This window comes from Leptopilina heterotoma, unplaced genomic scaffold (genome assembly GCF_015476425.1).
Source record: "Leptopilina heterotoma isolate Lh14 unplaced genomic scaffold, ASM1547642v1 Lhet_23, whole genome shotgun sequence".
Lineage (NCBI taxonomy): Eukaryota > Metazoa > Arthropoda > Insecta > Hymenoptera > Figitidae > Leptopilina > Leptopilina heterotoma.
In genome coordinates this window covers 989,349-1,010,207 of record NW_025110948.1, presented here as the reverse complement: position 1 = coordinate 1,010,207, position 20,859 = coordinate 989,349, and the positions used below count along the sequence as shown (strand labels likewise).

Here is a 20,859-nt window from a genome sequence, read left to right as displayed (position 1 = left end):
AATATTTAATTGATAATAGTCATTTTCGGTTATTTGAATCAAAGAAATTTTTTTTACCAAAAATATAACATCGACTAAATCTAGGTTTAAATAAAAAATAATAAAAATGAAAATAAATAATAAATAAAAAATTAATTGTAAATATAAAAGAGACGAGAAAATTTTATATTCTTATAAAAGTGATTTTAAATCAAATAGATTTGTAATTTTATTTTTATAAATTATTAATAATTAATTATTTTCAAATCCTTTCTCGCATTTTTTTTATTTACAAAAAAAGTGTCATTTATATTCTTGCTTATAAAAAAGTTGTAATAATGATCATTTTTTATTTATTCATAAATAGTTTGAAAATTTTTTTCGAATAAAATTAAAAAAAACAATTTTTAATTTTAAAAAAATTAAAAAACATTTTTTTAAATAAAGAAAATATTTTTAAAAAAAGGATATCGTATATTGATTTAATTTAATTATCCTGTGACTTCTCAAACACAGCATCCATTGAATCTTAGTATGAAAATACTGAAAACTTTTATATATTATTAATTGTAGTAGTGGGGGTTTGGCAGTCTCTCATAAGTTGCAGCTCTTATAAAAGAGCTGAAAATAATGTGGAACGTCACAGTTGTAAACGAAACGTCTTTCTCTATATTTAAGCGAGTTTTACGTTTCTGACTCTTCAATTTTTTTTTTTTTTTTAATTTATTTTCTCCCACTTGTGATAATTTATAATTTTGGATCAAAAGCAATCAAAGGTCAGTTGATGTCAAAGGCAATAAAATGTCATTTTCGGAATTTTTGTTAATCTCAATTTTATCACAAAAAAAAAACTTTATGTCATTGAAAGTTAAATTTTGTTTTATTCCTTCTCTGTAAATTTTTTTTTAACAATATTAGTTGTTTTTATTTTAGGAATATTTATTAACTTTATCTTTATTTAATAACATTATTAATTTATTTTATTAATTTATTTTATTAATTAATTTTATTAATTTATTTTATTAATTAATTTTATTAATTTATTTTATTAATTTATTTTATTAATTTATTTTCTTAATTTATTTTATTAATTAACTTTATTAATTTATTTATTAACTACTATCTTATGTATTAACTTTAAAAATTTTTGTTCACTTTAGTTTAAAAAATTTTTATTAACTTTATTTTAAAAATATTTATTTACTTTGGTTTAATTTAATTTCTTTTATTAATTTATTTTATTACTTTATTTATTAACTACAATCTTATGTATTAACTTTAAAAATATTTATTGACTTTATTTAAAAAAATATTTATTAGCTTTTTTTAAAAATATTTATTGACTTGATTTTACAAAAAATATTTATTAAAACTTTATTATAAAAATAAACTACAATTTTTATTTCACACTTTAGATTTTATTAATCATATTTATTTATTTATACATTTACATTTTATAAAAATCATAAGATTTTTATAAGAAACGAAATTTTATGTTTTTTTTTTATATTTTTTGTATATTTTATGAATTAAAAACTAGTATAAAAATTAAAAATAGATTTTTTTTAAGTATTTAGAGATGATGAAAAATATATTTAAAAAAAATCCTGAGATTTCCAAGATAAAGTGTGTCGTTAAAATTGAAAAAAATCATTATGACAAAATTCATAAATATTTATGAATATTTATTTAAATATTTTTTCTCATTGGGGATTTGATGTTTTTTATTTAATTTTTTTTTTTTGCTTTTGAAAAACAGAATAAAATTAAACTTAAGAGGTTAATTTGAGTCAGATTAATATCAACTTAATTTGCAAAGTAATTTGTTGAAGCTATTAAGGACATTGGAAAATTTACTATAGACTGCATTGAAAGTGTTTTTTTTTAAAGACCGAAAGGAATGCTTAATTGCAAACAATACATTGTCACACTATTTCTATTTAATCGATTTCTTATATTTTCAAAGTAAAATTTGTATTTATTCAAATTTATAATAACCGGTTTTTACTCATTATCCTAAGCATTATCGTAAAACGTATTTTAATATGTGTGTAAAATACCAATTCGATTTTCCGATATAGAAGAAATTTGAATTAAAAATAAAAAATTTGTACAAATAAAAAATTTATTTCATAAGAAGGAAATAGTTTTTATAATTTATTTTAAAATTAAATATTTTGTAATAAGTATTCGATTGGACGATATTGGATAGAAATCAAAAGACACTATTTTTTTTTATTTTTATTTATTGTTCATCGACTCCACCTTAGTGGCTATTTTTATCCTGATGTAATTATATTCCAAGTAATTGTTACATTTATAAATTTATAATGAGAAGCTTTCGCAGAAAAAATCCACTAAATCGATGAATCACTTTCATTTGCAATTATTGCACACGCACACAATATTCAATTCTTGGGTATGAACTTGATTCGGCATTCACTTTCTTACGCACTCACGTCACGTGTGGGAATTTTTTATTTTCGCGCGGGATTATTATTTACGCAATTTAATAATGACTTTGACGAATCGAAGGCGGATGTTGAATAATTATATTTTCTCTTCTTATTTTATGGGGATTTTCGCCAAAAATGAAACTTAACTTAAAATTTCTTTCAAATAAAATATTTTACATTTAAATATAAAACAAAAAAATTTAAAGTATAATAAATAATTTTTTAATAATAATTTTCTAAATGATAAATAATTTTAAATAAATAATTTTATCAACATATTATTATTTTTATCAAATGATAAATAATAATTGAAGAAAACATTCATTTCGAGAGTTCTTTGAAAATTTGGTTATAATAAATATAATTGTCATGTATTTCTATTTTGATGTATGTACTTATTTTTTATTCTAATAATACTTTTTTGTTACTATTTTTTTATTTACTTTTTATGAGCTATAAATTTAATTCATTTAATAGAAGACATCGAAATAAACTGGAAAAAAAACATATAAGAAAATATTTTTCTAATTCGCAATTCTCTTCTCTGACGTCCATAGAAGATTTATGAGCCGAGAACTTCCGTGTTTCCAGATTGAATAATTTAAAACTCAATTCCCAACTGACAGATATAAATTTTCCAGATTGATCTACCTCTTAAGAAGCTGATTTTTCATGACAATTGAGAAAATTTTGTAAATGAAAATCATTCCATTTGTACAGTTAATTTCTTCGTAGTCAGGCGAAAAAACCGTTTTTTAGGTCAAAAAGAATTAAAAAACAAAGAATTTTCCATGAATTTTGAATGTAATGTCAGATTCTTAAAAATTAAAATGGCGTATCCAATATGGCTGCCAGAACTAAAAAAAAAATTTACCAGGATTTCTAGGGGTCATCTCACTGAATCTAAATTTAATGTCAGATTTAAAAAATCCAATATGGCGAATCCAAAATGGCGGCCAAAATTTATAAGCAGGGTGTCTACTATTTTCGTTCAACAAAATTTCCGGTTTTTTTACGGCTTTGTCCTAATTTTTTTCTGGTTTTTTTTTCTCATCAAATTTAAATTTTTATAATTTCGAACAAAAAAGAATCTACAAATGGATTCAAAATTTTTTATTACAGTTTTTATGAATAATTAAATTCTTTTGACAAGTTTATTTAAATTTCTTTGAAAATAATTTTTTTTTTTTAATAATTTTAATTAAAAATTTAGAAAATAATTGAATTAAACAAAGAATTTTTTTTAATTTTGTAAAAATCATCTTGTCTGTTCATAATTATAATGGAAAATTTGATTAATTCAATTTTATTAAAATGTATTGACACTAATTGAATTTCTGCAAAGAATTTTACTATTTATAAAAGTAATTGAATCCTTCCAAAAAATGTTATTACAATATTTATGAAAATAATTAAATGTTTGCGTAGAATTTTATTAAAGATTTTGAAAATAATTGAATTGTGGAGAACAATTTAATTATTTATTAAGATAATTGAAATTTTGAGGAGAATTTAGAAAAATTTTAAAAACATAATTGAATTTCTGCAAAGAATTTTATTACTTTTAAAAATAATTGAATTGTTTTTTTAGAATTTTATGGAAATTTATATAAAAATAATTGAATTCTTCTGAAAAATATTTTTTTAAAATAATATACAAAAGAATTTAGTAAATCTGAAAAATTTTGCTACTTATGGAAATAATTGAATTCTTGAGAAGATTTTTTTTTCAGTATCTAAAAATAATTTAATTCTTTCGACGAATTTTCATAAAATTTTTTAGAAATAATTACATTTTTCGAGGAATCTGATTCAAATTGTATTAAAAATAATTGAAATTCTGCAATGAGTTTTACTATTTATGAAAATAATTTAATATATTACGATGAATTACCGTAAGTGAGGCTAAATTCGCTCAATTTTTCAATTCTTTTTTAAATAACTTCGGGAAACGATGAAAATAAACATTGGCACTGAAAATATATAATCTTTAACCCTTTATCTTTCCTATTACTGCATAAAGAAATTGAAATATGTTGCAGAAAATTATTTATAAGCCGTTTTTTTGTGAGCGAATTTACCTTTAAATGATGGGTAAATTCGCTCACCATTATTATTCTGGCAAAATATATTATAATCTGCAAAAATGAAACTAAATATTCTTTAGAATCAATAAAGAAAAAAATTAAGAACAATATTCAAAGTTATTGGAATAAATATTTAATATTGTTTTATCAATAAGTAATTAGATTCAATCATTCAATCAAACGTACTCATAACCATAAAAAAACAAGGTTAAGTTTGACAGTTTAGTGCTTAAACCGTTTTAAATCGTTTAATTTTCAGTTATAAGAGTACTATTATTTCAAAAAATCGAATTATAAATTAAAGTAATTAACATACTTAAAATATCCAGGCCCAAACATCTTTTTTGTAGACTTATTTCCTGAGCGAATTTACACAACAAATTTGAATTTTTTTTTTTTAATTGATTTTTTGCAGAATCTGTTTATTGCTTTAATTTTTGTGCTTTATGAATATCATGTTGGAGATACAGGAAATGTAATGTTCAGAAGTATTCAACTTAAAAATTTTGAAGTAAAGCTTTATTTCCTACTTTTTCATACTACTTGTTCAATATGAAAATTATTCACTTGTGTTTTAAATATAATTTCTACTGAAAGTTACCGTAAGTGAGGCTAAATTCGCTCATGTAGGGTAAATTCGCTCAACCGATGTCTATTTTTTAAAATTCGATTAACATACTTTTTAGACAGAAATATTTAAGATTTACAATTGTTTTGGTTAATATAAATGGTAAACTTTAATTTAAAATTTATTTGCAGCAAATTCATTGGTAACTTTCAGTAGAAATTATATTTAAAACACAAGTGAATAATTTTCATATTGAACAAGTAGTATGAAAAAGTAGGAAATAAAGCTTTACTTCAAAATTTTTAAGTTGAATACTTCTGAACATTACATTTCCTGTATCTCCAACATGATATTCATAAAGCACAAAAATTAAAGCAATAAACAGATTCTGCAAAAAATCAATTAAAAAAAAAAAATTCAAATTTGTTGTGTAAATTCGCTCAGGAAATAAGTCTACAAAAAAGATGTTTGGGCCTGGATATTTTAAGTATGTTAATTACTTTAATTTATAATTCGATTTTTTGAAATAATAGTACTCTTATAACTGAAAATTAAACGATTTAAAACGGTTTAAGCACTAAACTGTCAAACTTAACCTTGTTTTTTTATGGTTATGAGTACGTTTGATTGAATGATTGAATCTAATTACTTATTGATAAAACAATATTAAATATTTATTCCAATAACTTTGAATATTGTTCTTAATTTTTTTCTTTATTGATTCTAAAGAATATTTAGTTTCATTTTTGCAGATTATAATATATTTTGCCAGAATAATAATGGTGAGCGAATTTACCCATCATTTAAAGGTAAATTCGCTCACAAAAAAACGGCTTATAAATAATTTTCTGCAACATATTTCAATTTCTTTATGCAGTAATAGGAAAGATAAAGGGTTAAAGATTATATATTTTCAGTGCCAATGTTTATTTTCATCGTTTCCCGAAGTTATTTAAAAAAGAATTGAAAAATTGAGCGAATTTAGCCTCACTTACGGTACCAATGAATTTGCTGCAAATAAATTTTAAATTAAAGTTTACCATTTATATTAACCAAAACAATTGTAAATCTTAAATATTTCTGTCTAAAAAGTATGTTAATCGAATTTTAAAAAATAGACATCGGTTGAGCGAATTTACCCTACATGAGCGAATTTAGCCTCACTTACGGTATTTTTATTTATTTATTTTCCTAAATAATAAAATTATTTTTAATATAATTTTAATTTTAAGTAAATTCTTGAATTAAATATGTATTAGAAAATAAAAACTTTAAATATAATTTAAAAAAAAATCCAATTAAACTTTTTCAAAAAAATTAATTCTACTGAATTATCAGTTAAAAGTATAAAAAATTCAATTTTTCAATGAATTCAATTTGAAACCTTTTTAAAATTCAATTTTTCAATGAATTCAATTTAAAACCTTTTTAAAATTCAATTATTTTCAAAAATTTTAACTAAAATTCATTTTTAAATCATTTTTTTTTTTTTTTGAAAATTCTATGAGAATTCAATTATTTAAAGTACAAAAATAAATAATTTATTAAGTAATTGAATGTTTCTAAAAATTGAATTCTCAAAAAGAATTTTATCAGCAAATTTTTAAATAATTTAATTCTTTCGACGAATTTTAATAAAAAATCTTTAAGAATAATTACATTTTTCGAGGAATTCTATTAAAATTGTATTAAAAACAATTATAATTCTGTGATGAGTTTTATTATTATTTATGAAAATATAATTAAATTTCTGTATAAAATTTTATTATTTATGAAAATAACTGAATTATTTTGAAAAATTTTAGGAAAATAATAGATAATTGAAAATCTTTGAATTACGAAAAGTCTTTAAAAATAATTCAAATTTACAAAGATTAAAATTAATTAAAATTACAATAAATTTTTGACAATCATTGAATTCTTGCGAACGATTTTATTTGAATTTTTAAAAAAAAATTAAATTTCTGCACAAAATTTTACTATATTTATAAAAGTAATTGAATCCTTCCAAAGAATTTTATTACATATTTATGAAAATAATTGAATTGTTTTTTAGAATTTTATGGAAATTTATGAAAATAATTGAATTCTGGAGAACAATTTTATTATTTATAAAGATAATTGAAATTTTGAGGATAATTTTATTATTTATAAAAATAATTGAAATTTTGAGGATAATTTTATTATTTATAAAGGTAATTGAAATTTTGAGGATAATTTAAAAAAATGTTAAATACATAATTAAATTAACAATAAATATTAAGCAACTTTTAATAATTCCTTTAAAATCCTCGGTTGCCATTTTAGATCCGCCATTTTGATTTTTTCAAATCTAACATCTTATTGTCAGTCTCGAATATAAATATAAATAATTAATATAATAATAATAATAATAATAATAATAATAATAATAATAATAATAATAATAATAATTAATTAGTTAATTAATTAATAATTAATATAATATAAATCAAATTCGAGACTTAATTAAAATAATCGAGAATTAATTATGAAAATAAATTTCCCAGATGGACGAGCCTTTAGTGGTGGAAACGATTTACATGTACGAGGCGGAAAATGCACGCACTCATCATACGGATAATTTTGAATTGGTGCATTTTGATCCACCGAGTGCAGTTCTTCGTCGTGGGCAAACCTTCAATATTGCATTGCGATTCAATCGCGATTACATCGATGAGACGGATATTGTGAGACTTTTATTTAGCTTCGGACCAAATCCAAGTGTGATGCGAGGAACAAGGGGCATTGGAACAGTGAATAGTGATAATCATCTCAAGAATATTGAAGCTTGGGGCGTAAGAATGTTGGGCGCTAATGGAACTGATATTTCTGTCGAGGTCCGAAGTCCTGTTGACAGTCCCGTTGGCATTTGGCAGCTTAATGTTGAGACGACAATTGTTGGCAGGGGAAAGCCAGTTAATACCCATCCTCACGATGCGGATATTTATTTGCTTTTTAATCCTTGGATCAAAGGTTTGTCACACCCTAATTGGAATATTGTTTTTATTGTTCAATCAATTTTAATGAAGTCCCAAATTTTTCTATAGTTGAATTAACGAGGCGAATTTCTGAATTCTTATTTTATCTATGATTTTGGTATTTTTGAGAAGTTGGACAAAGTAGAATAGAAACGTAACCGGAATCGTAACCGCAATCCTAAACGGATTGCGGTTACGATTCCGGTTACGTTTCTATTCTGCTATGACCTTTTAATTTTTCTCTGGATGATATAACAGGGTTGCCACAGATCAGGGAATTCAAGGAAAAGTCAGGAAAAGTAGAATTGGTCCAGGGAAATCAGGGAAAAGTCAGGAATTTTTATTAAAAGTACTGGAAAAAAATTAAATGTTTAGAATTTAGAAGAAAATTCTTAATTTTTGTTAATTCTATTGAAGAACTGCCAAAAAGTTATTACTTATAAATCATTTAATGAAGTATTTTCTTGAATAATATTTATTTCAATTCTGTTGAAATTAATTCCAATTTTAAAAAATTTAACGCAATTCTTTGGAAAAATTTAATTATCTTAATAAATGTTAAAATTCTTTCCAGAAATTCAATTATTTTCAAAAAATTGAAAAAACAATCTCGTCAACATTTCAATTATCTTTATAAATAACAAAATTCTTCGTCGAAATTCAATTATTTCGAGGAATTTTAATAAAATTCATTGCAAAATTCAATTATTTTCATAAATAATAATTATCATCACAAGAATTCAATTATTTTTAAAATGAATAAAATTCTTCGCAGAAATTCAATTATTTTCAGGAATTTTAATAATATTTATTGCAAAATTCAATTATTTTTATAAATGATAATATTCATCACAAGAATTCAATTATTTTTAAAATGAATAAAATTCTTCGCAGAAATTCAATTATTTTCAGGAATTTTAATAATATTCATTGCAAAAATTCAATTATTTTTATAAATGATAATATTCATCACAAGAATTCAATTATTTTTAAAATTAATAAAATTCTTTTCAGAAATTCAATTATTTTTAAAAAACCTAAAAAAACATTGTTGTCAACATTTCAATTATTTTTAAAATTAATAAAATTCTTCACAGAAATTTAATTATTTTCATGAATTTTAATAATATTCATTGCAAAATTCAATTATTTTCATAAATAATAGTTATAATAGAATTAATAGCAATAATAAAATACATCAAAAGAATTCAATTATTTTCAAAAGTAATAAAATTAAATTATTTTAAAAATTTTTTATTAAATTCATGGCAAAATTTCAATTATTTAAAAAAAATTTTTCTGAATTCAATAATTTTTAATATTCTACTATTTTAAGAAAATTTCCCAAAAGAATTTAATTATTAAACAGAAGTTTTGATAAAATTTTACACGAACATTCAATGATTTTTATAAATTTTAAAATTCTTTTCAGAAATTTAATTATTTTCATAAATAATAAAATCATTCGGAAGAAGTCAATTATTTTTATAAATAACAATATATCCATCACAAGAATTCAATTATTTTCAAAATGAATAAAATTCTTCGCAGAAATTCAATTATTTCAAAAAATCTAAAAAAAAATCTCGTCAACATTTTTCAATTATCTTTATAATATAAATTTAAAAAAAAATTCAAAATTCAATTATTTTCAGGAATATTAATAAAATTCATTGCAAAATTCAATTATTTTCATAAATAATAATATTCATTACAAGAATTCAATTCTTTTTAAAATTAATACAATTCTTCGCAGAAATTCAATTATATTCAAAAATTTTTATAAAATTCATTGCAAAATTCAATTATTTTTATAGATAATAGTTATACATAATAGAATTTATCAAAAGAATTCAGTTATTTTCAAAAGTAATAAAATTCAATTATTTTCAACAATTTTACTAAAATTCATTGCAAAATTTCAATTATTTTCAAAAATTTTAAATTATTATTATTAAATTTAAATTACTATTATTATTATTATTATTATTATTATTATTATTATTATTCAATTATTTTCAAAAATTTTAATAAAATTCATTGCAAAATTCAATTATTCTCATAAATAATAGTTATAATAGAATTAATAGTAATAATATAATTCAATTATTTCCATAAATAATAAAACTCATTGCAGAATTTCAATTATTTTTAATACAATTTTAATCAAATCCCTTGGAAAATGTAATTATTTTTAAAAATTTTATTAAAATTCGTCGAAAAAATTCAATTATTTAAAAATTTTGTTGATAAAATTCTTTATATGAAAATTCAATTTTAAGAAACATTCAATTATTCAAAAAATTGTTTTTTTTATTTAAATAATTGAATTCCAGTAGAATTTTCTAATAAAATTTGATTTAAAAATTAGTTGCAGTTAAAGTTTTAAATAATAATTGAATTTCAGAAAGTTACAAATATAATTGAAATTTTTTTAAATAATTTAATTTTGTAAAGGTTTCAAAATAAAATCTTTTTTTTAAATACAAGAGATCATTTCTTGAAGGAAACTTCCAAATTTGCAGAGGACAATGTCTACTTTGAAGATCAACAATTACTGCATGAATATGTCTTGAATGATGTGGGTAAAATATGGGTTGGTCCCTATGGCAGTGCTCGTGGACGCGAATGGATTTTTGGACAGTTCGATGCTGCTGTTCTGCCAGCCTGTCAATTACTACTCGAAAGATCAGGAATTAAGACCATTTCCCGAGGGGATCCAATAAAAATGACACGAGCCATTTCTCGAATTGTAATTATTTCCAAAGCAAAAGCAAAAGCAAATTCTATTATTTTCAACCAAAGATATATCACTGTAAAAAAAGGTTTTAAATTAGAGCTGATTTTTGTACCAGAATTGGTACCAAATTGTGATTTAGTACCAAGATTGGTACCAAATTGCGATTTAGTAATAAAATTGGTACCAAATAATATTTAGTACCAAATTGTGATTAGGTACCAAAATTGGTACCAAATTGCGTTTTAGTAATAAAATTGATTCCAAATTGTAATTTAGTACACAAATTGGTACCAAATTGACATTTAGTACCAAACTGCTATTTGGTACCACAATTGGTACCAAATTGTGATTTAGTACCAAAATTGGTACCAAATTACTATTAAGTACCACATTGTGATTTAGTACCAAGATTGGTACCAAATTGCGTTTTAATAATAAAACTGGTACCAAATTACGATTTGGTACCAATATTGGTAACAAATTGCGCTTTAGTAATAAAACTGGTACCAAATTGTAATTTAGTACACAAACTGGTACCAAATTGACATTTAGTACCAAACTGCGATTTGGTACCAAAATTGGTACCAAGTTGTGATTTAGTACCAAAATAGGTACCAAATTGCGATTTAGTACCAATATTGGTACCAAATTGCGTTTTAGTAACAAAACTGGTACCAAATCGCGATTTAGTACCAATATTGGTACCAAATTGCGTTTTAGTAACAAAACTGGTACCAAATTGCGATTTAGTACCAATATTAGTACCAAATTGTGATTTAGTACCAAAATTGGTACCAAATTGACATTTAGTACCAAACTGCGATTTGGTACCAAATTACGATTTAGTACCAAATTGTGATTTAGTACCAAAATTGGTACCAAATTGCGTTTTAGTAATAAAATTGATACCAAATTGTAATTTAGTACACAAATTGGTACCAAATTTACATTTAGTATCAAACTGCGATTTTGTACCAAAATTGGTACCAAATTGTGATTTTGTACCAAAATAGATATCAAATTGCTATTTAGTAATAAAATTGGTACCAAATTAGTACCTTTCTGTTTACATAACGAATTTAAAAAAACTTTCAGATAAATTCAAATGACGACAAGGGAGTAATCGAGGGCCGATGGGATGGAGAATATGAGGACGGTACGGCGCCCTCCGCCTGGACCGGAAGTGTACCAATTCTTGAGGAATTCCTATCAACGGAAAAAGAAGTGAAATACGGTCAATGTTGGGTATTTGCGGGTGTTGTGACGACAGTTTGTCGAGCACTGGGTATACCATCGCGTGTTGTGACAAATTTAGTGTCAGCACACGATACAAATGCGACGCTATCAGTGGATCGTTATTATTCAATGGAGAATGAGGAACTCGATTACGATCCAAATAATCCAATGGGAAATATGGATTCAATTTGGAATTATCATGTTTGGAATGATGTGTGGATGGCGCGACCAGATTTGCCCAAGGGCTACGGTGGATGGCAGGCGATTGATGCAACTCCACAAGAGACGTCAGAGGGACTTTATCAGTGTGGTCCAGCGTCAGTTGAAGCTGTGAGATCAGGCGTCGTTGGCTATAATTATGACATTCAATTTCTCGTCGCTTCAGTTAATGCCGATCTTATGCGATGGAAGGAGGATCCTCGATCGGAATTTGGATATTCCAAAATTGAAAGCAATAAATATCAGTGAGTTTATAATTTATTCTAATCAAGCGAGACCTATCAGGGGGGAATTAGGTTACTAACTTAGGTACTTTAATATTACATGAACTCCAAGAGAAATTTTATAATTTTGCCAAACACAAATTGTTTTATGTTTCCTTCAAACTTTTTTCTACTATTTGGGTACTTTTTTACATTTCAGCCACTAAAAGCTACTATTTCTGTTTTTTTTAGAATTTACACTACTTTAAATTCACTAATGGCTAGAAATAAAAAAAACTATTCTCAAAAATTATTATCAAATTCTTTAAAACGATTCAATTATTTTCAAAAAATATTCGAAATTCAATTATTTTTAATATCCAGTATTTTCATCAAATTTCGCAAAAGCATTCAATTATTTAAAAAATAATTCATAAAATTCATCCACAATAAAATTATTTTCATAAATAATAAAATTTCCACAGGAATTTAAATTAATTTAAAATTCAAAATGTAATTAATTTCAATATCTAAAATTTTTCATAAAATTTCGCAAAAGAATTCAATTATTTTAAAAAGAATTGATAAAATTCATCCAAAAATTCAATTATTTTCAAAAATATTATAATTTTTCACAACAATTAAAATATATTCAAATATTTTAATAAAATTGTTTCAAATAAATAAATTATCTTCAATAAAATTTAAAATTTTATGAAATAATTCAATTATTCTCTTTTACATTTTAATAAAATTCTTTCCAAGAATTCAATTATTTTCAAAAATATAATAAAAATTTTTACAGAAATTCAATTCTTTTTAAATATTTTAATAAAAAATTTTCTTAATAATTCAATTATTTTTATAAATAATAAAATTCTTATCAAAAATTCAATTATTTTGAGGAATTTGAATAAAATTCTTTGAAAAATTCAATTATTTTCATAAATAACAATATTCATCACAAGAATACAATTCTTTTTAAAAGTAATAAATTTCTTCTTGTAAATTCAATTATTTAAAAAAATTTTAATAAAATTGTTCGCAAGAATTCAATTATTTTCGTAAATGATAAAATGCGTTTTAGGAATTCAATTATTTTTGAAAATTTTAATAAAATTCTTAGCAACTATTTAATTACTTTCATAAATATAAAAATTCATTATCAGGATTTTAATTATTTTTAATAAAATTTTACAGGAATTGATCAAAAAGTGTAATTTAAAAAAATTTAATTTAAATTCTCCAAAAAATCAATTATCTGAAAAAATGATTTTTCAAAATTCTTCAGAAAAATTCAATTATTTACTTAAAAGTATTAGAATTTTTTACAGAAATTCAATTATTATCGAATATTTTTGAAAGAATTCAATTATGTCAATAAATAAGAAAATTATTTCCAAAAATTCAATTATTTTCAGGAATTTTAATAAAATTCTTTGAAAAATTCAATTATTTTCATAAATAAAAATATTCATCACAAGAATTCAATTTTTTTTTAAAGAAAATTTAATAAAATACCTCACAGACATTTAATTATTGTCTAAAATATCAATTGATTTCTTTGAAAAATTTAATTAAATCTTTCTTTCTTTGGTTCAAAATTTAAAATTATTAAAAATTATCAAAAATTCGAAAAACCGTTTTTCTTAAAATTCAACATTTTTTTTTCTCTTTTATGGCATTTTGCACCATTATTTTTGGGCTCTTCAAAAACACTTTACTTATTTGATAATCTCCACCCTTTGGTTCAAAATTTAAAATTATTAAAAATTATCAAAAATTCGAAAAACCGAATTTCTTGACATTCAATATATTTTCTTCTTTTTATGGCATTTAGCTTCACTATTTTTGTGCTCTTCAAAAATACTTTACTTATTTAATAGTCTCTACCCTTTGTTTAAAAATTTAAAATTTTTTTAATTTGTCAAAAATTGAAAAAACCGAATTTCTTAAAATTCAACATTTTTTCTACTTTTTTATGGCATTTAGCTTTAATATTTTTGGGCTTCTCAAAAACACTTTACTTATTTGAAAGTCTCTACCCTTTGGAAAAAAATTTGAAATTATTAAAAATTATCAAAAATTCAAAAAACCCAATTTCTTGAAATTAAATATATTTTCTTCTTTTTTATGGCATTTAGTTTCAATATTTTTGTGCTCTTCAAAAACACTTTACTTCTTTGATAATCTCCACCCTTTGGTTCAAAATTAAAATTATTAAAAATTATCAAAAATTTGAAAAACTGAATTTCTTAAAATTCGACATCTTTTCTTCTTTTTTATGGCATTTAGCTTCACTATTTTTAGGCTCTTCAAAAATACTTTACTTATTTAATAGTCTCCACCCTTGTTTAAAAATTTTTAATTTTTAAAAATTGTCAAAAATTCAAAAAACCGAATTTCTTAAAATTCAACATTTTTTCTTCTCTTTTATTTCATTTAGCTTCAAAATTTTTGGCCTCCTTAAAAACCCTTTACTTATTTTAAAGTCTCCACCCTTTGGTTAAAAATGTAAAATTTTTAAAAATTCAAAAAACCGAATTTCTTGCAATTCAACATTTTTTCTTCTCTTTTATGTCATTTAGCTTCTTTATTTTTGGGCTCTTCAAAAATACTTTATTTATTTATTAGTCGCCACCCTTTTGTAAAAAAACTACCCTTATCAAAAATACGAAAAACCGAAACTGTACAAATAATATATACAATTATAATTAATAAATTTAATCAAAAATTACATAAATAATATTGATTTTTTATTAGTTCATGACCATAATGGTATATCTTAATGATTATGAACTGACATAGAAAAAAATTCTGACGCACTAAATAAATGTTTTTAATTAAATAAATATAATTAATGATTAACAATTAACAACTTACATTAATTTATAAATTTATTTATTTTCTTATTTCCCCCGAATTTTGACATCCAAACCTCGAGAAATTCTTTTGTTTTATTATTATAATCAGCAAAGAATAAAAATATGCAATACATTAAAATTGAATACATTTGTTTTTAGAGAATAAATTAAAAGGATAATAGAAAATAATTTTTCCTTCTACTGCGAGTATACACTGAAAAAAATTTAATTAATTCAATTAACCGATTAATTGACTATTATCCATTAAATATTTACTTGAATCAAATAATATTTATTGGAGTCAATTGAATGGTTCAATTCATATTTGCTTCAAATACTGAAATTTTTGGTTCAAATACCATTTAATTGACTCCAATAAATATTATTTGATTCAAGTAAATATTTAATTGATAATAGTCAATTAAATGGATATTTAAATCAATTAAATTTTTTTTTCAGTGTATTTTGAAACACGAATTTTGCAAATAAATTGCAACGATGAAGCTTATTATTATAGACTTTAATCGTCATAGAAATTTATTGAAAAAATTTGTGTCTTGAAAAAGGCCGCCAGTAAATACCTAATTTAGAAAAAATTGTGACAGGGGGTGATTATTTGAGATTAAGGGTAGTTTTCAAGGGTTTGTTGATCATCGCTTTTAATTTTCAGACCATAAGAGCATATTAATAAACAATTACAAAATATGAAGAATCCGTAAAATATTTAATAATGCTTCTTTCAGCATAGGTCGAATGATCCTAACAAAAGCTCCCTGGGTCTTTGATCCAAATGGTGACACTGATAAAGAGGACATCACTTATTTGTACAAAGCCAGAGAAGGTAAAAATTCACATTTTTCTTTTAATTTTTTTTTCTTTTATTTTTAAAAAAAAAATTTATTTTGTAGGAACTCCGGCAGAGAGATTGACGCTTTATCGAGCAGTACGAAGTGTTGATTTGGCAAAGAGATTTTACTCATTTCCTGCTCCAGGCAAAGAGGACGTGGTATTTGATCTCGTTGATTTGATGAGAGTGAATATTGGAGATCCATTTACAGTTACGGTAAATATTGAAAATAAATCAAACGAGGTGCGTACAATTAAGGCAATTTTGTCAGCTGGCAGTGTCTATTATACTGGCATCAAGGCGAATATTGTAAAAAGAGCGTCAGGCTCATTTGCACTTCAACCACATTCACGTGAGTCTAAAATTATATTTTTTTATACTATTTTTACCCCCACCATTTTATTGTTTTTCCAAAATTTATAAAAAAAAAATTTATATTTATAAAATTTAAAGAATTTTAATAAATGCAAATTTTCGAAATGCGGAAAGAAAATACATATTTTACGGATTAAATAAAGGAGAATAAAAAAGAGGCTGAATAAATAGGCTAATAGTTGACATTTTTAGGATGGAATTTATTTTTTATCTCTTTCTTTTTAGACGAACAACTGAAACTCACCGTTACAGTCGATGAGTATTTAGAGAAACTGGTGGAATATTGTATAATGAAGTTGTATGCAATTGCGTCTGTGGAAGAAACGAGACAAACTTGGGCAGATGAGGACGACTTTCAGGTTCTCAAGCCTAGCATCGATGTCAAGGTATTACTCGTTGGCCTTCTTTCTCGACAGACATTACCTAAAAACGCAAAAATCATTTTATAAAATAGTCATTTTTCGCTGATTAACACAATAGAGTAATTAACACATAACATAATTGCATAAAATTTTAAAATACTATTTTCACTTACCATATTTACTAAGTATAGAAAATAATTAAACTACACTTTAAATTTAAATCTCTAATAATTAATGTTAACTTCAATCAATTAATTAATTAACTAACTAATTAATCAATTAACTAACTAACTAATTAATTAATTAACTAACTAATTAGTTAATTAACTAATTAATTAATTAATTAATTGAATTAACTTAAATTGATGTTAACTTACTTTACCAAAAACAAATTTTCCTTTCCAGATCGAAGGTGAACTTGTAGTGGGAAAAGCTTCGATTATTACATTAAGTTTTAAAAATCCATTGAAGAAGGTACTTACAAATTCGAAATTTCAATACGCCGGTCCGGGATTATCGAAAAATAAGACAATTGAATATCGCGATGTTGCACCAGAGGAGAATATTTACGTAGAACATGAATTGGTGCCACAAAAATCGGGACCACAAAAAATTGTCGCTACATTCACATCAAAGCAACTTGTCGATATTACCGGATCAATTTCCGTGGACGTTGAAGAGTGATATTTTTTTTTGCAACTTTTAATTTGAAAAGAATTTTCTTCATTATATTTTGCTTTATTGTTGAATATTTATTTTAAAAAAAAATTACAAACAACTATTTTTAAAAACAATTTTTATACAAATTTTAAAAAATTTTAAATTATTTTTTTAAATAAAAAAAAACCCCATAAATTGGTCTTTTATTTATTTCTTATTAAAAACAAAAAAAAACTAAACAGAAAAAAATCTTTTTCAAAACAATTTTTACAAATTTTTAAAAATTTGAAACTTTCTTTGTAATAAAAAAAAAACAGAGATCGGTTTATTATTTATTTATTATTGCAACCGAAAAGTAAACAGCTTACTACTACTCGAAAGGGGATAAAAAAAACCTAGGTTTTAGACACAGTATAGGATTCATAAAAAATGAGTTGTTTCTTAACAATTGTAAATAAACAAAATATAAAGATGGATCAAAAAATAAAAACTCGTCTTCTGCTGATTATTGGCAGTGGCTGCTAGTCATTATTTGTGAATTAAATTAATTTTGATGGCATATATAATTATTGGAATGGTTCAAGTAATAGTTTCGGAACATTAAAAAATTTTATTATCAAAAATTGTAAGTAAACAAAAGATAAACTACGCACAAAAAATAATTTTTCATCTTCTGCTGATTATCCACTGTGGTTACTTTTTATAAATTGTGTATTAAATTAATTATTATGACCCAGATATTAATAGGAATTATTCTAGCAGTAGTTTGGGACGAGTAAAAAATTTTATGACCAAAAATTGTTAGTAAACAGAAGATAAAGTTCGCCCAAAATAATTTTTCATCTTCTGCTGATTATCGGCTGTGGTTACTTTTTATGAATTGTGAATTAAATTAATTTTTATGACCCAGATATTAATTAGAATTGTTCTAGTAATAGTTTCGAACCAGTGAAAAATTTTATGACTGAAAATTCTTAGTAAACAGAAGATAAAGTTCGCTGAAAAATAAATTTTCATCTTCTGCTGATTATCCGCTGTGGTTACTTTTTATAAATTGTGAATTAAATTAATTTTTATGACCCAGATATTAATAGGAATTATTCTAGCAATAGTTTGGGACGAGTAAAAAATTTTATGTCTAAAAATTGTTAGTAAACAGACGGTGAAGTTCGCTCAAAAATAATTTTTTATCTTCTACTGATTATCGACTGTGATTACTTTTTATGAATTGTAAATTAAATTAATTTTTATGACCCAGATATTAATTGTTATTGTTTTAGTAATAGTTTCGGACCAGTGAAAAATTTTATGACTAAAAATTGTTAGTAAACAGAAGATAAAGTTCGCTCAAAAATAATTTTTCATCTTCTGCTGATTATCGGCTGTGGTTACTTTTTATAAATTGTGATTTAAATTAATTTTTATGACCCAGAAATTAATTGGAATGGTTCTAGTTATAGTTTGGGATAAAAAAAATAATTTTCTTTATTGGTATTGTGCTAGTTATTGTTTAGGGCCAATAATTAATTTGTTTATTAAGAATTTTGTTAATGAACAATAGATAAAGTTCCATCAATAAATAAATTTTCATCTCCTGCTGATTATCGACTGTGGCTGCTATTCATTATTCGTGAATTAAATTAATTTTAATGACCTAGAAATTTATTGCTATTGTGCTAATTATATAGATGTGGCACAAAAAATTTTAATTTAGTAAAAACTCTAAAGAATAATAAAGCGAATTTTTTCAATAAAAAAACACAAATATTGGTTTTTCATTTATTTATTATTAAAACTAAGAATTAAACTGGTATAAAAATTGTCAAAATACGAAAAATATTCCTAAACTAAATATTTTTCAATTATAAAAATTTTTTTTTTTCTCAAAAAGTTAAAGTTTTGTTTAAATAAAGAAAAAATACACTTTTTGAAAAATATTCAAAAAGTACAAAAACTTAAATTGTGAATTATATACAACAAAAATAAAAAAAAGTCATATATTTTAAATAAATACAATATTTGAATAAAATATTTTAAATAAATTCCACATTTAAATAAAATATTTCAACTGAATATCATATTTAAATAAAATACTTTAATTAGAAAAAACCTTTCAGTAAAAACACCAATGAATAAGAATGCAAATTACAATAAAAATGAAAAATACTTTCAAAAAAATTTCATTGAGGAGAATTTTTGTAATTTTTCCATTTTCCCCCTGATATGTTTCTCTTCGATTCGATGAATTTCTAAATGTTTTCATTGTTTTACGAAAATTCTTTGCATTACCACTGGAAATATTGATAGAAGAAAAATCATGTTTACTTTCAAATAAAATATTTTTCAAATCCAAACAATTTTTATCGATGGGACAATAATTATTTTCCAAATTATCTGTTGTGTTTAAGCATTGTCGGCAAATAATAACGTTATTGTATAAATTTTGCACACGTTTTGTTGCCAATTTAAGTGTTGTCATTGCTAAATTTTGTGCCATTAGATTTGGCGTGTCATTAATGGTGAATTTATGAATTTTACTATCCTTGCATTTTATTATCGTTGGCAATGAATAATCGTCGAGAAAAATTGTTTTCTGTCTCTTTGTTTTTAATAATTCCGAGGATGACTCGAATATTTCAAGGGGACAATTTTTATTTGATGATAATAATGATGATGATGATGAATATTTACGTCGTTTTCCGCATGATTTACATTTTTTGTTATTTCTTCTTTTTCGAGTTGAAAATAAATTTTCCATCTTTTTTATTGATTTTTTCTCATTGTCATCGTTGATTTCTTCTTTTAATTTTGTCTCATTTTCTAAATTTAACACATTTTTTTCTAATGTTTCGGTATTTTTGCTATTTTCAAAATTTTTGTTCCTACTTTCAATTTTTATTTCCGATTCTTCATTTTTCCAAATAGTAGTAAACGAGGGAATAAAATTTAGTGTGGATATTAATTTTTTCGGAGGATTTAAATTCTCATTAAATTCGGGATTATTTTTTATTATTTCAATTTTTGGAGAATATTCTTTGGAAATGGTGAAATTTGTAACATTTTCCATTTGTTTACTATTTTTAGAAGGAATTTTTAATTTTGAACACGAATTCGAATTTTGAGGAGAAGAATCTGAGGTAATTTGATGATCTTCATTTTTTCTTTTTTCTGTTTCTTGTAAAATATTTTCACTTTTTGTTGCTATTGCTTTTAAAACGGAATTTAAACGTTTTTTGAAACGTTCATCATCATTTTTGATTGGTG

The 20,859-nt window shown here is 23.0% G+C and overlaps 1 protein-coding gene across 1 annotated transcript; it reads left to right on the top strand.

The window, feature by feature from the left end:
• The first annotated feature begins 622 nt into the window (after positions 1-622).
• Positions 623-17,727, top strand: LOC122502468 (hemocyte protein-glutamine gamma-glutamyltransferase-like). The gene is made up of 8 exons (XM_043612537.1): positions 623-755; positions 7,619-8,084; positions 10,615-10,841; positions 11,925-12,529; positions 16,095-16,192; positions 16,260-16,550; positions 16,799-16,959; positions 17,341-17,727. Exons 2-8 carry the CDS (start codon positions 7,619-7,621, stop codon positions 17,617-17,619), a joined length of 2,127 nt encoding a protein of 708 aa, XP_043468472.1. The 5' UTR covers positions 623-755; the 3' UTR covers positions 17,620-17,727.
• The last annotated feature ends 3,132 nt before the right edge of the window (positions 17,728-20,859 follow it).